The sequence below is a fragment of the Lutra lutra genome, chromosome 9, assembly GCF_902655055.1.
Source record: "Lutra lutra chromosome 9, mLutLut1.2, whole genome shotgun sequence".
Taxonomy (NCBI): Eukaryota; Metazoa; Chordata; class Mammalia; order Carnivora; family Mustelidae; genus Lutra; species Lutra lutra.
Genome location: NC_062286.1, coordinates 23017483 through 23035467, shown reverse-complemented (window position 1 = coordinate 23035467; position 17985 = coordinate 23017483). Strand labels below are relative to the sequence as shown.

The following is a 17985-nucleotide window of genomic DNA, read 5'->3' as shown; positions in this document are numbered from 1 at the left end:
GGATGAGCACTCTCGTCCTGGCCCGGCGATGCCACTGCAGCCTGGGGCAGTGGAAGCACCATCCAGCCACACGGGGCTGCATCTAAACTCAAAGTTCCTGGTTCTTTCACTGCTTTGCAAATTCTAGGTTTTCCAACAAAACCTGAGAGTGATTTTTAACCTTTTAATGCTAGTGGAGTAAGATCACTTTGACACCTGCACATGAGCCCAAACATGGCTATTTTCCTCTACATACACCACAAGACGAGCACCGGGTAAAGATGAATATTTATTCACTTTACAAAGAGAATGGTATTAAATTGCCATAAACAGTTCCATTTATAGACAAATATAACTGTACATTACACCAGTAGCGGCTCAAACTTGTCTTCCCAAGATGCTTGTGTGGCTCCAGCTCTGTGAGCTGAGCACAGAAATCTCTGTTCTGCCATTAAGCTTAAAAAGTCCCTCAGAGATAATGGTTTTGTGTTTTACATATTCACAGGTGGTAAAAATAAACCTATCTCCCCAGCCCTCCCTTAGAGTTGAGCTTCCATCTGCATGTTCCCTAGAGAGCACTAAACAAATACTGGCTCATTCATTTAAAAAAAAAAAAAAAATTACTGATAATTTGAAAAGGCTTTTGTAGCACACCAAAATACTTATTTATACATACATAAAAAGTCTCGAGTCAGATTTATTATTTTAAAGGTAAACAGATACCCTAACACTGCCAAGAGTGGGTAATGAAAAGGAAGGAAAACATTAAATTACTGAATTACAAAAATATTTTCTTTGGAAAAAAATTCCAACAAGGTTATCATTAATATCTAAAACCAAAGAGAAAAAATAAACAGTTGTTCTTTGATCCATTAGTAATTTAAATAAAAATGAAAACCTCTTCAAAAGCAGCTATAACTGAATTTTTTAAAAAGTTGCAGATAATGAGTATTTCTAAATCTATACACTGATGATTCTTTACAGGCAACTTGCAGTCAAGAAAAATCCTTAATATGGCTAATTCTTTAGTTTTTTAATTACCATAATTTTTTGTGTTTTAAAAAAATATTCCACATGACAGCTTAAAAAATAAGTGGCTGTTTGGGGGAAGCACTCCAAATAGTCAACCTGACTCAAATCAGATCACCATCAGTAATAGACAAGCTAGGGATACTGGTATTTAAGTTTTTAAATCCCAACCGTTTTTACTCTGAATCTTTAGTTACCCCTTCATATTTTATGAAAATGTACCAAATTAAAAATTGTTTTTACTAGTGCCGCTTCGTGTCTGGATCTGATGAAAGATACCAACCTGAGATAAGAGCTGACTCCTTCACAAAGTCCAGGTCTTGAAACCTTACATGGGAAATGTCTGCGTCTTCACTTACGTCAATTCTTGCTATGACCAACCATACTGGGATATTATATTATAAAAATATACCATATATCGGACACTTATGTCAGTACATTGCAGAAAATGTGTCTATTTGCTGTGTAAAGTTTATTAACATTTGAAGGAAACACTCTTATTTACACAGTGAAGTCTGGGGTGCTCAGGACAGCGAGATGGCATGGGAACCACCACGAGGATCTGGAAATGTGCAACGGTCCTTGGCGCCTTTCCCAGAGACAACCCTTCCCAGGAGAACTTGGCAGCACTGGGGAAGGCGCACCAGAGGTGACAGCTCCATCAGCTTGTTCTCCATCCTCATTCTTCTTCACTTTCATTTTCAGGATCTAAGTCAGAATCTCCATTTAATTCTTTCTCACTGGCCACATCCCTGTCCTCCTCCCCGTTCTCCTCATCTTTCTCTTCGGCATCTTCCTCTTCCTCTTCGTTCTCTTCATCAACATCCTCGTCTTTTTCACTTTCTTTCTCTTCCTCATCTTCATCCCAGTTATCCTGGTACGAACAGATGAAGCACGGAAAGCACTCATTAAGGACTCACTTGTAAGAGCGCAAGGGCATAAAGGCAGATTTATGCACCAGGAAACAAGGTACTCACATCAGAGTCCTTCTCTGCAATTTCATCATCTGACTCCTCTTCAGAAGATTCTGCAAGGGGAAAAGCCCAGCCTTAAGTTGGTAATCAACAAGCAGAGGGCAGAGCCCTAACAACTAAACAGTCAGATTCCTGAATTTACTTTTAGAAATACTGCATTCAGCTATCATCCATCTAAGCAGTAACATTAATATTCTTATCCGCATAAAAGTTTGTCTATTATGTTCTTCTATCAAGATCTCACTGATTAGGACAAAGTACCAAAAACCTAACAAAATCCATCTTAAAAAAAACTAAGCCGAGGATGTGGAGAAAAGGGAACCCTTGTGGTAATGCTGGTAGAAATATAAGTTGGCCAATCACTATTGCAAACAGTACGGACGCTCCCCAAGAAATTACAAAGAAAGCTACCAGGTGTTCCACCAATTCCACTACTGGGTATATGTCAAAGGAAACAAAATCAGGATCTCAAAGGGATACACACACCCCATGTTCACCGCAGTATCACTTACAACAGCCAAGACATGGGAACAACTTAAAAGTCCACCCATGGACTGGATGGATGGTTAAAGAAAATGTGATAACTACATTCAGCCATTAAATTCCATTCAGCTATTAAAAAAAGGAAATCCTCCCATCTGTGACAACACGGATTGGCCTTGAGGGCACTGTGTCAGGTGTGTAAGTCTGACAGAGAACAGTTAGTACTGCATGATCGTACTCAGATGTGCAACCTAAAAACAACAAACCAACAGACACAGAGAACAGACTGATGGTTGCAAGAGGTGTGGCGAGTGGGGGAAATGATGAAAAATCAAAAGGTACAAACTTCCAATTATAAGAGAAGTCAGTCCTGGGAATTTAACGTACTTAACAGTATCATACTATATATTTGAAAGCTGTTAAGAGATGGGCGCCTGGGTGGCTCAGTGGGTTAAGCCTCTGCCTTTGGCTCAGGTCATAGTCTCAGGGTCCTGGGATTGAGTCCCACATCGGGCTCTCTGCTCAGCAGGGAGCCTGCTTCCCCCCCACCCCACCCCCCGCCTGCTGCTCTGCCTACTTGTGATCTCTGTCAAATAAATAAATAAAATCTTTAAAAAAAAAAAAAAAAAAAAAAAAGAGAAGAATCTTTTGAAAGCTGTTAAGAGAGTAAAAAAAGTTCTCTGAGCAACTATGTGTGGTGATGGACGTTAATTAAACATATAATGGTGATCAGCTCACAATATATACATAGATCATCAAATCGTTAAGTTGTACACCTAAAAAAATGTTGTATGTAATTATAACCCAAATTATATCTCAGTAAAACTGGAAAACAAATGAGGTCTAAGTAATAACCCAGACATGCTTTTACGTCCTTCAGTTATGTTTTATTATTTTCTCTATAAAGGTTTTATTTCATTTTTTAGATATTAGGTATATATCTAGGTACTTCATAGTTTTGACTACTGGTGTGAATGAAATCTTTTTTTCCTAATACATTTTCTGACCAGGACACACATCAGTAGACACACAATACATTACTGAGACAATCATGCTATTGATTCCTTTCTGGTGATCTTGGTGTCCAGTAAACTTACTTATGTCCGTATCTCATTAACTGTAGATTCTCCTACATTTTCTAAGTTGAAAAGGATAGCAACCGCCAGGGCCAAGGTTCTAGAATTCACTTCTTTCATATAATACTAGGCAGACTATCCAGAAGCAATAAAAGGTACATTATTGTCTACTTGCTGACTTTATGGGAATGCTTCTCAACTTTTGTCTGATAGAGATTAAGGAAACTCCTTTAAATTTGTAGGTTACTCATATTATCAATAATGAGATGAAGACTGAATTTTACTGAATTCTTTTTCTGCATCTATTAATATATATTGTTCTACATTAATCTGTTTATGGTAATTAAACAGATTTCTTGATGCTAAATCACCTTACAATCTTTAAATAAATTCTACTTGGTAATGACATATTATCCTACTTAAGTACTTCTGTAATATTAACTTGCTACTCAGGATATTTAAAGACATTCCTAAATGTTGTTTTCTTAACTGTCCTTATCTGGTTTTGACTCATAAAATGCCTGAACTGCTGGGGCACCTGGGTGGCTCAGTGGGTTAAAGCCTCTGCCTTTGGCCCGGGTCATGGTCCCGGGATCCTGGGATCAAGCCCCACATCGGGCTGTCTGCTCCGCAGGGAGCCTGCTTCCTCTTCTCTCTCTCTCTGCCTGCCTCTCTGCCTACTTGTGATCTCTGTCTGTCAAATAAATAAATAAAATCTTAAAAAAACAAACAAAAAAAAAAACCTCTGTGCCTGGTATCTCTGAGCAAAGGTTTTGATTAAATCAATTCAAAGCCACTGGCTTATTCAAGGTTTCTATTTCTATTTTTTTTAAATTAAAGATTTTATTTATTTATTTGACAGAAAGAGAGAGCAGGAGCAGGGAGAAGGGCAGAGGGAGAGGGAGAAGCCAGGCCCCCCACTGAGCAGAGAGCCTGATGCCAGGGCTCAATCCCAGGACCTGGGGATCATGACCTGAGCCAAAGGCAGATGCGTTTAACCAACTGAGCCACCCAGGTGCCCCTCTAGGTCACTTTTGGTCAATCATGTTTCCTAAGATATTATCTCTTATTATCTAGGGTTTTAATGTGCTGGCATAAAAGTTTGTTCACAGTGTTCTCCTACTTAAATCTCTTCCATACCTAGTGCCCTTTCTCATTTAACTGTACGGTATTTGCACCTTCTCTTTTCTTACTGGATCATATTTTTGCCATGGCTTGCCCACTTTAATAGAAAATCTGACGTGCTATAGTATGATCTTAGTCATGTTCTACAAAATAAGGTAACAGAACTCTTTGTTAAAAAATGAATATTCCAATTCTAGATCTATAGAAATCTCAAGCCTTACCTTCCTCGTACACCAATTTTGCCTTTTGTGCAGGACAAGTCATTCCCTTTGTTTTTTCTGATGCTGTAACCTAAAAGATAACCAAATATTTTCATGAAGCGGAGTACAAGGTTATCTCAAGTATGTAGCCACCACTGTGCTCCACCTTCCCCAACAGTAAACTCATCCTCAACCAGTATGATGGATGACCTCAATACGATACAGATCAAATACAGGGCAAAAAACAAACTTGTCAAATACAAGAATAGTTACTCTGTAAAAGCTGAAAACCTTTTAAGGTGATCAGAACTTATTTCCAAAACTGCAACAATATCCTATATTAAGTTATAATATATATAAGCTCTTATATGTATGTTATAATATATATAAGTTATAAATATCCTGTGACTTGCTATTCTTAGTAGCACAGCCATCCTAACTGTAATAACAACTGAAACAGGACAGTGAGAACCTTTGAGGAAAAGCTGAATCACAAGGAAGTTTACTTCCAGTTAAAGACTGGACCCTGATTTATCAATTTCTTGCTGAAACATGGGGCTTTCGTTGTTCAGGTAAACAATCCTTATTCTTCTCCATTCCTATCACATCCAAAGCTTAGCACAAAACAATCTTGATTTACTCACTTGAGTGATTAGAAGAATAAGCTTTCCATGAAGGTGGGAGAGTTTCTGAAAAGTTTTTACTCTGCTTTCCATTAACTGATACAGTGTTCCCAGCTGGGGTACCAGATCAGGCAACTAGGGGGGAAAAAAGATTATCTCACACTATCATGACAAAGTATAGATAACAGACATATATACAAAGTACAGACAACAGACATACAAATCATGCTCAGATACAACCAAGTATCCAGCCACCACACCACAAACATCTGCTTACACCTCCTGTGGCAGTGGCTGCTTGGGACACACCCCAGTAACATCTTAAACTTTCACAAGCTGACCTTTAATGTCCTAATGGCAAAAAATAGTGTGCTTTTTTAAAATAATGATACAGGCGGGAGGAAGAGGCCTGGGTGGCTCAGTCAGTTAAGCATCTGACTCTTGATCTCAGCTCAGGTCTTGATCTCAGGGTAGAGAGTTCAAGACCTGAACCTACTAAAAAAAGTAAATAATAAAAAAAAATTTTTAAATAAAATATTGAGAGGTCAATGTAATTGAAACACTAAATTAAAAATACCATCACCACATATCTCCCGGCTAAAGAGGGTTTCTTCTGAAACTTAATCTTTGATAGTATCACATGATCTACCTCTACCATAAGCAACCTAAAGAAAGCTTTGCACAGCTTCCAGAGACCAGAAAACAGAGCGACAGAGTACAAAGCTGACCTTACAGTATTTCAAACATACATCCTGTTAAAGAACTCTCTGAACCATACTTAAGGAAGTAAAGCCTCAAATTTGTCCCTCCAGGGGGGGAAAAAAAAAAGAACCCCCCCCTTTGCCCTTTAGCCTTTACTTGCCCTCTGACTACTGACAATTTAGCATAAATAAGAGTTTCATTCAAATGTTAAACTTTAAACAGCAAACACACAAAAATGCATAAAACAAAGTTTAAGGTGATCACATATCAATTGCCATCATCTCTTTTTTTATCTGTCCGTATTCACACAGTAAGCTCCAGGAACAGGGGGACCACAGTATCTTGTCCATTCCTTAAGCCCCGTGCCTAGCAGTCCCTCAGCTTGGAGAAGGTAAGGACACCTGATAAGGAGGAGGAACCAAAGGAAGGTGAAGGAAAAAGCACTGCTCTCTGAGGAGAGAATTCCCGGAGGCCATGGAATCCTCTCCACACCATCTTTCTTTGGTCTACTGTGCCATGACTGTGAACTTTACACAAGTGCTACCTCAGTAGTTCACCCTTGGCTCCAGAAGGGATTTCTCTACAAGGCCTCCTAGGGCTCTTTTCACTTCTAAGCAAATGAATGAGGTTATAAAATAAGTGCTTTCCTGTTCACCCCAAGTCCTGATGCTTGTGGGAATCTTCTAGTGCCCATCGCCCACCACTCAGCCGTTCCACTTACCACCGCCCTCAACTGATCCCAAGATTCCAAACCTAGGAAACCCCACAGCCACTCTTAGTGTCTTGTACCTCCTCTCATTCTATCATCCTGGCAGAGTTCTCCCCAGACACAGAAAGATCAAACTGCTGGCCTCAAAGCAGGTTATCCACTTGTTTCCCCTATTTCAAACTACTCAAAGCACAATGAGCCTGAGACAGAACAAGGGACAGCGACCAGGCAGAGCTGGGTGAAACTGTGTTAACAAAGAAGAGCAATTACTAATTTTCTTCAACTATCCATTATAACCTTTTAAAAAAATCTATTATAAGGTGCTAGGTATTAAAATTAAAGAAAAAGAAAAAAGGGAATTTCTAGCTTAAAATGTAACTGATTTAATGAGCAAAGAACCTAATTCACATTATGAAATGTATGTAAATATGTGTATTATAAAATTTGTGTTTTCTGGTATTGATTAAAATTTGATGTTTCCTCTCTTCCATTTGTAACAGAGCTGACAGCAGCCCCACAAAATGACAACCATTTAATATTTAATTTCATTTTTACCACAAGCTATCTTCTATTGTCCTGGGACAAGGCAGAACAATGGAGAGGTACATACATTGTAAAAATAATTTTGCTAAACAGGTTATACACATAAAAAACACCTAAAGGCTAACATGACAGTATGTTACTTCTCTCCTTTATTTCTCAAAGTTCTCTATAAAATGTATATTACACTTTTAAAATCCAGGGCAAAAAAAGGGCCAGTTTTCAAAAGGCAACAATGATGACATTATTACATTGCACCTGGGATAAAATAAAATCTTTAAAAGCGAGCAGCTGATGGTTGAAGGGCAGGTAGGAGGAGGATGGTTTCATTAACACATCGGTTTATAATCCTTATTAAAGCCAAACTATTCAGCAACTATAGCTGAAGACTTACTGTGGATAAGTAGGATGCATGGACAGTTAACACACATTTTAGCCACTGAACCATTAAAACGGCACTGAAAAAAAAAATCCAAGTAAATGAATATTCATGATTTCAAAATTAAATACAATGGAGTGATAATATTAGATAAATTCAGACCAAGATCTATAAATTGTGCCCTGTAAAAAACAACCCTACTAAATAACCACTGACTTTGATGATCTTCTCGTCCTCCGTGAGTCTATCTGAGATCTGTGAAACAGAATCATCTCTTGGGGAGGAGGGGAGAGTAACATCAACTGAACTGAACAAAACTCTCTTCCTCTAAAACAATTCAAGAATAAAGCCCATGCTTTACTCCAACTGATACCAGGGCAGTAAACTGGGCTCAACTGACTATATTTTTACACCTATCATCTACTCACCATCAAGTACAAATAGCATAAGATTTCCATGCCACATTCAAAGACAAATACAGACCAAGAATGTGGAAGCTGGGCTTAATCAATGAATTCGTTGACTTTTCTTTGTGAGCTCCAAACACGAATGCAGTCTATCAGGGGAAAAACTTGGAAAAGGGGACACCTGGGTGGCTCAGTTGGTTAAGCATCTGCCTTTGAAGCTCAGGTCATGATCTCAGGATCCTGAGATCCAGTCCTGAGTTGAGCTCCCTGCTCAGCAGGGAGTCTGCTTCTCCCTCTGGACTCCAACACCACCCCACCCCGCTCATACTCTCTCTCTCTCAAATAAGTAACATCTTAAAAAAAAACAAAAACAGGGGCGCCTGGGTGGCTCAGTGGTTAAAGCCTCTGCCTTCGGCTCAGGTCATGATCTCGGGGTCCTGGGATCGAGTCCCGCATCGGGCTCTCTGCTCAGCAGGGAGCCTGCCTCTCTGCCTACTTGTGATCTGTCAAATTAAAAAAAAAAAATCTAAAAAAAAAAACAAAAACAAAAACCAACTACATACTGTAGCACTGAGAATACTATACTGTCAGTTTAGGATCTCTGAGATACCAACTCCCTATTCAAATGCTTAATCATCAAATTATTAACAAAAAAGACTCACAAAAATTCAGTCCTACAAAATATTTCCTTAGAGTGTCTTACCAACTACCAGAGGTTTGGGGAGTTTGACAAATGGCAATTTTACATCTGATCAGGACGAGATCATTACATAAGACTAATTCATTACAAGACCTGACAATAAAGCTAGAAAAACTACACAGGATTTTACTAAAAGAAAGGGAAAAACTGTACTAAAATCTTAGGAATAAAAGTCATTCAATTTACAGTAAGAGGGAAGAGCAGTATCTGACCTTACAGATACACAGTCTTACCAATTAAGAATGTGGAGCTGCCCACTATGTAATTTCAAGCCAAAAACTGGTTTTTTTTAAACAATCGCCTCTAAAATATTGATAAAATCAAACCAATTTAAGTCACCTAAATATCTTACCTATTAGGATGTCCCTGCAATCTCTTTGTAAGCTGAGGGAGGGAAAAAACTGTATTAGTGACCGCACTTCAGAGGCAACCCATATGCACCAATTCCCACGATACACACATCCAGGAGAACAAAGAAAATACAGAAAAAATATTTAAAGGGGCGCCTAGGTGGCTCAGTTGGTTAAGTACCCAACTCTTGATTTCGGCGTAGGTCATAACCTCAGGGTCCTCAAGGTCATCAAATCAAGTCCCAAACTGGGGCTCCGCGCTGGGTGGGAAAGCTGCTTAAGATTCTCTCTCTCTCCTCCTCCCTCTGCCCCTCTCCCCAAAAAGGACTTAGGAAATCACTATTCCTAAAGGATCACTAATCCTAAAGGATTCCTAAATTTCCTAATTCCTCAATGTTCAACCAATGTATCATAATCTAGGAACACATTCCCACATGAAGAATAATTACCTGATAAAAATCTAGGTTATAATTTATATGAATGAAAATTTAGAACAGGCAAATCCAGGGACAGAAAATAATCTCTGGTTGCCAGAAACTGGGTAAAGAAGAATGGGGAGTAGCTAACTGGTACATGATTTTTTTTGGTGTGACAACTGCACAGCCTGTGAATATATGAAAAAATGCTGAATTATATGCATTTAAACAGAGTGTATTTTATGGTATGTGAATTTCATCTCAATAAAAAAATACACTAAAAAATGAGGACTAGGTAAATTTTTAGTATATCTATTATCTACTGTGAATACCTTGCTTGCTTACACATTGCAAATCTGCTTCTCTAAACAAGAGATTTTCTCTTTAACTCACAGTGTTAGGACCTTAAAAAGAAAAGAGTATTCAGTTACCTCTTGCAACAATGGAATAACAGCATGCAGGGGCATCCTTAATACAGTCCTCTTAATTAGGTTTAAATTCCTAGTTTGAAGTACTTTCTGTGAGAAAATAAAGGAAACATGAAGATAAGCATATGCAGAAGCTAGACACTAGAGTAAAAACAGTAAAAAATGATTTTTTATTAATTTAAAATCTATTTAGTCAACATACGACGTATTACTAGTTTCAGGGGGAGAAGTCAACGATTCATTAGTTGCCTATAACACCCAGTGCTCACTCCATCAAGTACCCTCCTTAATGCCCATCACCTGATTACCTCATCCCTCTTCCCACCTCCTTTCCAGAAACCCAAATTTATTTCCCATAGTTAGGGAGTCTCTTATGGTTTGTCTCCCTATTTTATCTTATTTTATTATCCCTCCCTCCCCCCATGTTCATCTGTTTTGTTTCTTAAATTCCACACAGGACTGAAATCATAGTATCTGTCTTTCTCTGATTTATTTCACTTAGCATAATAGCTCTAGTTCCCTTCACGTCATTGCAAATGGCAAGATTTCATTCTTTTTGACAGCTGAGTAATATTCCCGTGTGTGTGTGTGTGTGTGTGTGTGTGTCTGTGTCTGTGTATGTACACACATCATCTTTATCCATTCATGTTATCAATGGACATTTGGAATTTTGTATTTTGGCTATTGTGGATATTGCTGCTAAAAAACATTGGGGTGCCCCTTCAAATCACTATGTTTGCATCCTCTGGATAAATACCTAGTAGTGTAATTGCTGGGTCATAGGGTAATTCTATTTTTAACTTTTGAGGAACCTCCATACTGTTTTCCAGAGTGGCTGCACCAGCTTGCATTCCCAACAATAGTGTAGGAGGGATCTCCTTTCTCTGCATCCTTGCCAACATCTGTTGTTTTCTGACTTAATTTTAGCCATTCTGACAGGTGTGAGGTGATATCTCATTGTGGTTTTGATTTGTACTTCCCTGATGCTGAGTGATGCTGAGCATTTTTTCACACGTCTGTTTTAAAAAACCAAACAATAAACTACCAACTGAATTTTAGGTTGGAGGGACTAACTAGACAATGTTATGTTAATGTCTTTGGCTATAAGGAAAGTATTATCTTCAGGAATCAGGACATTTACTTTGATAAACGGGTTACTTTCCTACAGATTCTAATCTTTATGAACAAATTTTTATATAAAATACCTCTAGACACTTAAATACAGTATATGCCACTGTAGAGAAGCTGTCAAAACTGTTATTTTAAGAAATCAGAGACATATCCATATGAGAATGAGCAAAACACACTAATACCACACTTAGCAACGAATCTTTCAAAATTGACAACTTTTGATAAAACTTCAAGCCAATCAAAAGATCATATATAATGAGTGCTTGAGTCAAAATCCTGGGAGGGTGCATCAACTAGAGAAACCCAGTCTCCACCACAGAGGACAGAAAAGGAGAGAGGAGTCCTAATCCTGGCAGGCCTTTCCATGTCTCAAACCCCAAATGCTTCATCTACAGGAAAGGATGAGAAATACAAGGCTTTTCAGGTCTCAAAACCTTGATCTCCCCATTCCTCTTGAATACTTCTATATATTTATTCTTTCCAAAGGGCTTAATTCCCAGAGTAACTTCCCTGATGATGGGCGCATACGGTTTTGGAGGTGGTTGGTACTACAAAAGTTATGCCTAAGATACAAAGAGTGGAAGTACCAAAGAACAAACAAAATATAGAAAACTGGTTTACAGCCTATTTTAACAGTATCCTTTCAGAATTCCCTATGAATTTCATTTGCTTATAAAAATATCTTTACACGAAGCCCTTCTAATAAATCTATCAGGAACTATATAAAAAAACTACCACTAGCATAACTACATAGTTTCTCATGCAAAAGAAATAAAACTTTTTATACACAATCACCAAAGAAATGAGGGATGGAATGTCCTTATTTAACAGTCCCAATTAACCTAAATTTATATTTTCAAATAATCAGAATACAGGACTCAAAGCAAAATATGTTGATTAGAACTTCTACAGTAATTCAGAAGGTATGTGACGATACTAAACATTCCTCAAATCAGCTCATTTATTGTAGCTATTAGTTATCACAAAGTTCCAACAATGTACAGGTTATAGGGAACAATGTGTCTGAACTAGTCTACAAAGTAAGTATTTGAGGTAAGATATGCTCTTAAGATCCTGAATTTCCGCAGGATGTCCACCAACCCATCAGGTTTCACTGACTTAACTGGCTAAGTCGGGCAACTGCCTTTCAGGTCAAGGAATACTAACTTGAACCTGCTGCCGCACATTATGTCTACGAAGCTTAGTTATAAAACAATGTAGGAATGAGGGTTTAAAAAATATCTCCTGGTACCCTAAATACAAAGTGATCATGAAATCTGTTGTCTGAACTGGGACATCTGTAACAACAAAAGAAGTCACTAGTAATTACTGTATCAAGAAAAAAGGTATAAACCAGAACTATCAAAGGCAAACAAGAGTACCTATAGCCTAGGACGCTTGGGTGGAGTTGGTTAAGGGTCCAACTCTTGATTTCAGGTCAGGTCATGGTCTCACCAGGTTGTGAGATCGAGGCCTGCCAGCATTGGCTCCGCACTGGACAAGAAGCCTGCTTAAGATTCTTTCTCTCCTTTTCCCTCTGCCCATCCCCATCTTCCCTCCCTTGCTCTTTAAAAAAAAAAGAGAGAGAGAGAGAGAAAGAACCTCTGGCCTAGCTATTCGGAAGTTAAATCAAGCTGCAAGGCAGAAGAGTTTTTAACAACCTCTCAAGAAATTCTCATGCCAACTAACAACAGCCTCTATGATAATTTTCAAATTTAAAATAAACAAGTAAAAATAAGTTATCCCAAAACAAAGTGAAGTGTTAATGGATACAGAAGTTAACATTAACTTCCACTGAAAATATATTTAAAGAACAACCATATAAACCACAGTTGTAACTAGCAAGAAGATACTAAAGGTTTGGTTTTTTTTTTTTTTACAAGTCTACACTATAAACAAAGCATAATAAACTGTACATGCTTGAAGTACACTATTTAATCAGTCTGACATAAACATTTGTCCATGAAACACTGTAATAAACATTCCATCACCCTCAAGTCTCCTTGGGTCCCTCCACCCCGCCCTCAGGCAACCACTGAACTACATATTGGTCTGCAAGTCCTAGTGCTGTACATAAGCAGAATCGCAGAGGGCACGCACTCTTCGTCTAGCTTCTTTCTCACAGCGTTAAGTGTGAGATTCATCCATGTTGTTGATGTATCAATAATACATTCCTTACACTGCCAGATAAAGAATTTGTTTATCCGTTCATAAGAGGAGGGTCACATGGGTGCTCTCCAGGTTCTGGCTATTAAAAAAATAAAGTTGCTATGACCATTCATGTACCAGTCTTTATATGAATATGTTTCTGATTCTCCCAGGTAAATACGTAGCAGGAAAAAGGCTGCGTCTTAAAGCAGATGAATCCTTAACTTTAAAGAAACTGCCAAATTGTTTCCCAAACTAGCTGTACCATTTTATTTTCTCAACCAACAAGATAGGAGGTTCCAGTTGCACCACAGTCTCACCAACAGATGGAATAGTCTTTTAAATTTTAATCAATCCATACTGGGAATATAGTGTTAGCTCACTGTCATTTTAATTTGCATTTGTGATGATCAATGATGTATAATACCTTTACATGCACTTATTGGCCATTTGAATTCTATTATGAAGTATCTGTTCACACCTTTACCAACTGCTTTTTATTTGAGTCTCATTCTTAAAAGTTTTTTGTATCTTCTGGATATGAATCCTTTGTCTGATGTAGAAATTAAAAAATATTCTCCCAGCCTGCAGCTTGCCTTTCCACTCTCTTAACAGTGTTGTTTCTTTTATCTTTTTTTTTTTTAAGTGACAGAAATTTATTGAGAATTCCTGGGATGGTGGTTTTCACCTCCCCACCTGCAAGGAGGAACCAACACTGCAGGAAATCACTCAGAAATCACAAACACTATCATTTCAAGAGCAAAAGATTTCAACTTTCATTAAGTCCAAATGACCACTTTTTTTCCTATAGTGTTTAATACTTTTTGTGATGCCATCTAAGAAGACTTCATCCGCTAGCGTTTGCATAGATTTTATCCTGTTTTCTTCTAGAAGTTTTGTAGGTTTGGGTTTTACATTTATCTATTTTTGGTCAACTTTTGTGAAGGGCTGAGATGCATTTTCTTCCAAATGGATATGTGGTTAGTTCACAACTAACTGTTGGTAATAAGATTTTACTTTCTCCATTAACTCAATTAAGTACTTTTACTAAAGACCAATTGTGAGTGGCCTATTTCTGGACTCTCGATTTTGGTTCCTTAATCTGTATTTTTTTCCTCACTAATATCAAACTACTTTGATTACTAAAACTTTACCTTGAAATCAAGTAGGCTAAACCCTCCAATTTAACTTGGAGATGCTACTGAAATTTAATTGGGAATGTGCTGAATATACAGATAAATAAGGGGAGAATTCTTCATTTTAGCAGTACTGAATCTTTCAACACATAAAGGTGGTCTACATCACTATATACTCAATCTTTGTTAATTTCTTATAATTTTTTGTAATTATCAATGTAGAGGGAGAGGCATCTTTTATAGATTTACCCTAACTTTTTGGTACTACTATAAATGGCACAGAAATTCTTTAAATAAATTTTTTAAAATCTTAAAGTATTTCTCTTCTGTAGATGCCATAAATTACATAAATGACTAGGCCTCTCTTCCCTTCTTCTCATAAGCTATAGACATTTTCTTTGAGTCAAATTTCCACCTTCTTAACACCACAAATTTAATGTCAAGTTTCTATGTAGGGATTCTTATCCTCACTTCTAGTAGTATGGTGTATCTCTGCCACTGCTCACGTCCTTCATTCTTGTTGTCCTCCTACTAAATTTCATGTATCCCCATAAGGTAATTTTTGGGAATGGGGAAGACTGTTTTTAGGAGGAAAAAAATATGTATTTTTTTTAACCTGTCCCTCTCTCTCTTTTTTTAAGAGAGATGTACAGAATATGAGTGCATCATCTCCTAGGTAAAATACTATGGGAAAATCTCCACACTTATTTTTTTATAGGATTATTTGAAACCCTTCACTATAACTTTTACAGGTTTTTTCCAGGATTCTAGTTTCCAATTACTTCTACTGAAATAAAACAATATATCACCTAAAGATCCTTAATAATGAAAAAATCTTATGTGTAGAATACTTTACAATTTAAGAAGTGCTTCCATAAAGATCATTTCATTTTTCTTCCAACAACTCTATGACACCTGATGACACACGGTCACCTTTGAAGTGCGAAAAGATTTCAACTTGAATCTCTACAAGCTTCTAGAGCCAACTACCAGTGTATAAGAAATATATCAGAGGAACATGTTAAATGATACCATTTATCAGATTAAATTAAATGACCCAACAAAATGGAGTTTTGTGGGAAGCAAAATCCAGAATGTGAGAATCTCTATAGGGCAAATAAATTAGCTTCTCCAAAAAATTAACTACAAGAGGCAGAAGAGACCTCTCTCTCCCATACTGTGTGGACTTCATGGAGATTATGTTTTGAAGAAAGCAAACATAAAAACTTAAGTTTATGAGACAATCAGGGAAATGTAAACACACTAACTGGGTATTTGATGATTCTGAGGAATTACTGTTTATTTTTAGGTGTGATAATGGATTGCGGTTGTTTTCAGAAGGGGTTGTTAATGTGAGAGTTAAACAGAGATGTATTTATGGATAAAATGAGTGTCCCTATGCTTCATTATAACCTGAGGAAGCCTGTGGGCAGATAAATGACACAAGGACAGAAAGATATGGCTAGTGTTGATAATTTCTGAAACTGAGTGATGAGTTCATGGGGGTCCACTCTAGTAATTTTTAAATGTTTTGAAATGATTCTTTAAAAAAAAAAATTGGTAGCTAATTTAGTTGTACTACTGAGAAAGGTTTCAAAGGACAGTTAAGGAGATAATGGCAGATAAGTCATATTACATTTTAAAAACATTGTCCATTATTTTCCATAGCTTATTTTTCACCTAGGTTTCTATGCCATGTTAACCAAAAACCACTTTCCAAATTACATACACTCACAAACTACAAGTAATTTTAAAAGTAATTTTAGAATGTACTGATTTCCCCTCTCATTTTGAAAAAATCACCTTAGACACAAATGATATTCCATTTAGATCAAAATATAAATCAGAAAGACACTATTCATAGGTTACCTGAATAAAGTAACGTATGAATAAAGTCACATCAATACTAAGTGGCACCATAATATCACTGAATCACTGAGAATAAATGCACTTAAGAAAATGTAAACTGTTTTAATCTAATCAGGAAATGCTTAAATCTAATTTTTACACTTATTTTTTTTCTACAGACCACTATTAAATTCTGGAGTCTAAGAGGACTAATTAAGTAACTTCATACAAGCAGTCACCAACTTACAAACACAGAAATAATAAACGCCTCCTTTATACAAATTTCTAGTATTTTTAACCTCTAAATACTTCACAACATAACCCCCAACCCTCTTGAATTTTTCCCCCAAACCTCCTACCCATTGCCAAGGTTCCACCTCACCGCCCCCTCTCACGGCCAGGGGGACATAAGTTTCTGGAATCCAGAGTAAAAACTCAGGAACGCATTTTCCTACAGAAAAAAATATAAATTGTGATCTAGAATGCTGAGTATTATAGTTCAGCTACACTATGTTTATAAAGGCTTTTGTGAACTAAAGCCTAAAACCTAATAACAATTCATAACAGTATTTCTATGAGAAAATGCATTCCAGGTTCAAAATAATTTAATACAATGCCTTTGTAGGTTGGTGACTGTCTGTATAGTGCCACCAAGTGATAAATGTTTGACTAGACTCACAAAATATTAAATTCAAAACAGCTACATCACGTGACTATCACTCTGAGTATGCTATGTCACTTTCTAAGAAAAATTAACTGTGTTAATTCATTTTCAAAACTGCCAGAATACTTACATTTAGCATTTCGAAATCATTACTTTCTAAACCCTGTGTGAGAAGAACTGGAAAGCTATTTGTCTGTGGAAGGTCATCCTTTTCTTTCTTTGTATCTATATCCAGTGCTCCCAAGCGCTCTTCAATGCTAATCTGCGAAACAGAAACGATCTATTAATGTTAAACCAGACAAGGCCTAAAGTTGTTTAGTCAAGGGGTAACTGGGTAGTTCCCAGATCGGTGATTCCCAATCCGTTTCTAGATTCTAGTGAAAAAAACAACTGCCCAAGAAACCATGATTTAAAAACATAATTCATAAACATAGCTATATAAGATTCAAATAAGGCAAGCACCTGGCATCTATTACTAAAACACAAGAAAAGACCTATTATGGAAGAAGCTTTGTCATCAGCGTCAGATCTGCAAAAAGGAAACAAGTATTATCAAAAGGAAATTAAAAATAAAGACAACTATGTTGTTTTATTAGTCAGTTCCAAATGGTGGTTTATTTTCTAGAAGATGCTCTACTACAACTAAGTTTCCTTCATAAATACCTAAAATTTAAGTATAAATAAACATGATTCAATTTGCTACACAAAAACTCAATTGTAGGGGTGCCAGGGTGGCGAAGTCACTTAAGCATCTGACATTTGGTTTCAGCTCAGGTGCTGATCTCAGGGTCGTGAGACTGAGCCCAGCATCAGATTCTGCAGTCAGTGCAGTCTGCTTAAGACTCCTTCTCCCTTCCCTCTACCCCTTCTCTGCCACCCCATGCGCACATGCATGTGTGGGCTCTTTAATAATTAAAATCTTAAAAAAAAAAAAAAAA

The 17985-nt window shown here is 37.2% G+C and overlaps 1 protein-coding gene across 2 annotated transcripts in view; it reads right to left on the bottom strand.

The window, feature by feature from the left end:
• Nucleotides 1-249: 249 nt before the first annotated feature.
• The window catches only part of WDR43 (WD repeat domain 43), a 46959-nt gene continuing 29223 nt past the window's right edge, over nucleotides 250-17985 (bottom strand). For both annotated transcript variants that reach the window (XM_047746085.1, XM_047746086.1), the window contains exons 11-18: nucleotides 17178-17309; nucleotides 10124-10210; nucleotides 9279-9310; nucleotides 7835-7898; nucleotides 5511-5624; nucleotides 4888-4957; nucleotides 1986-2035; nucleotides 250-1882 (exon numbers count right to left, since the gene is read on the bottom strand). In XM_047746085.1, the coding sequence (XP_047602041.1) occupies nucleotides 1688-1882; nucleotides 1986-2035; nucleotides 4888-4957; nucleotides 5511-5624; nucleotides 7835-7898; nucleotides 9279-9310; nucleotides 10124-10210; nucleotides 17178-17309 (744 nt within the window). In that variant the 3' untranslated portion in view covers nucleotides 250-1687. The remainder of the gene's footprint in view (nucleotides 1883-1985; nucleotides 2036-4887; nucleotides 4958-5510; nucleotides 5625-7834; nucleotides 7899-9278; nucleotides 9311-10123; nucleotides 10211-17177; nucleotides 17310-17985) is intronic.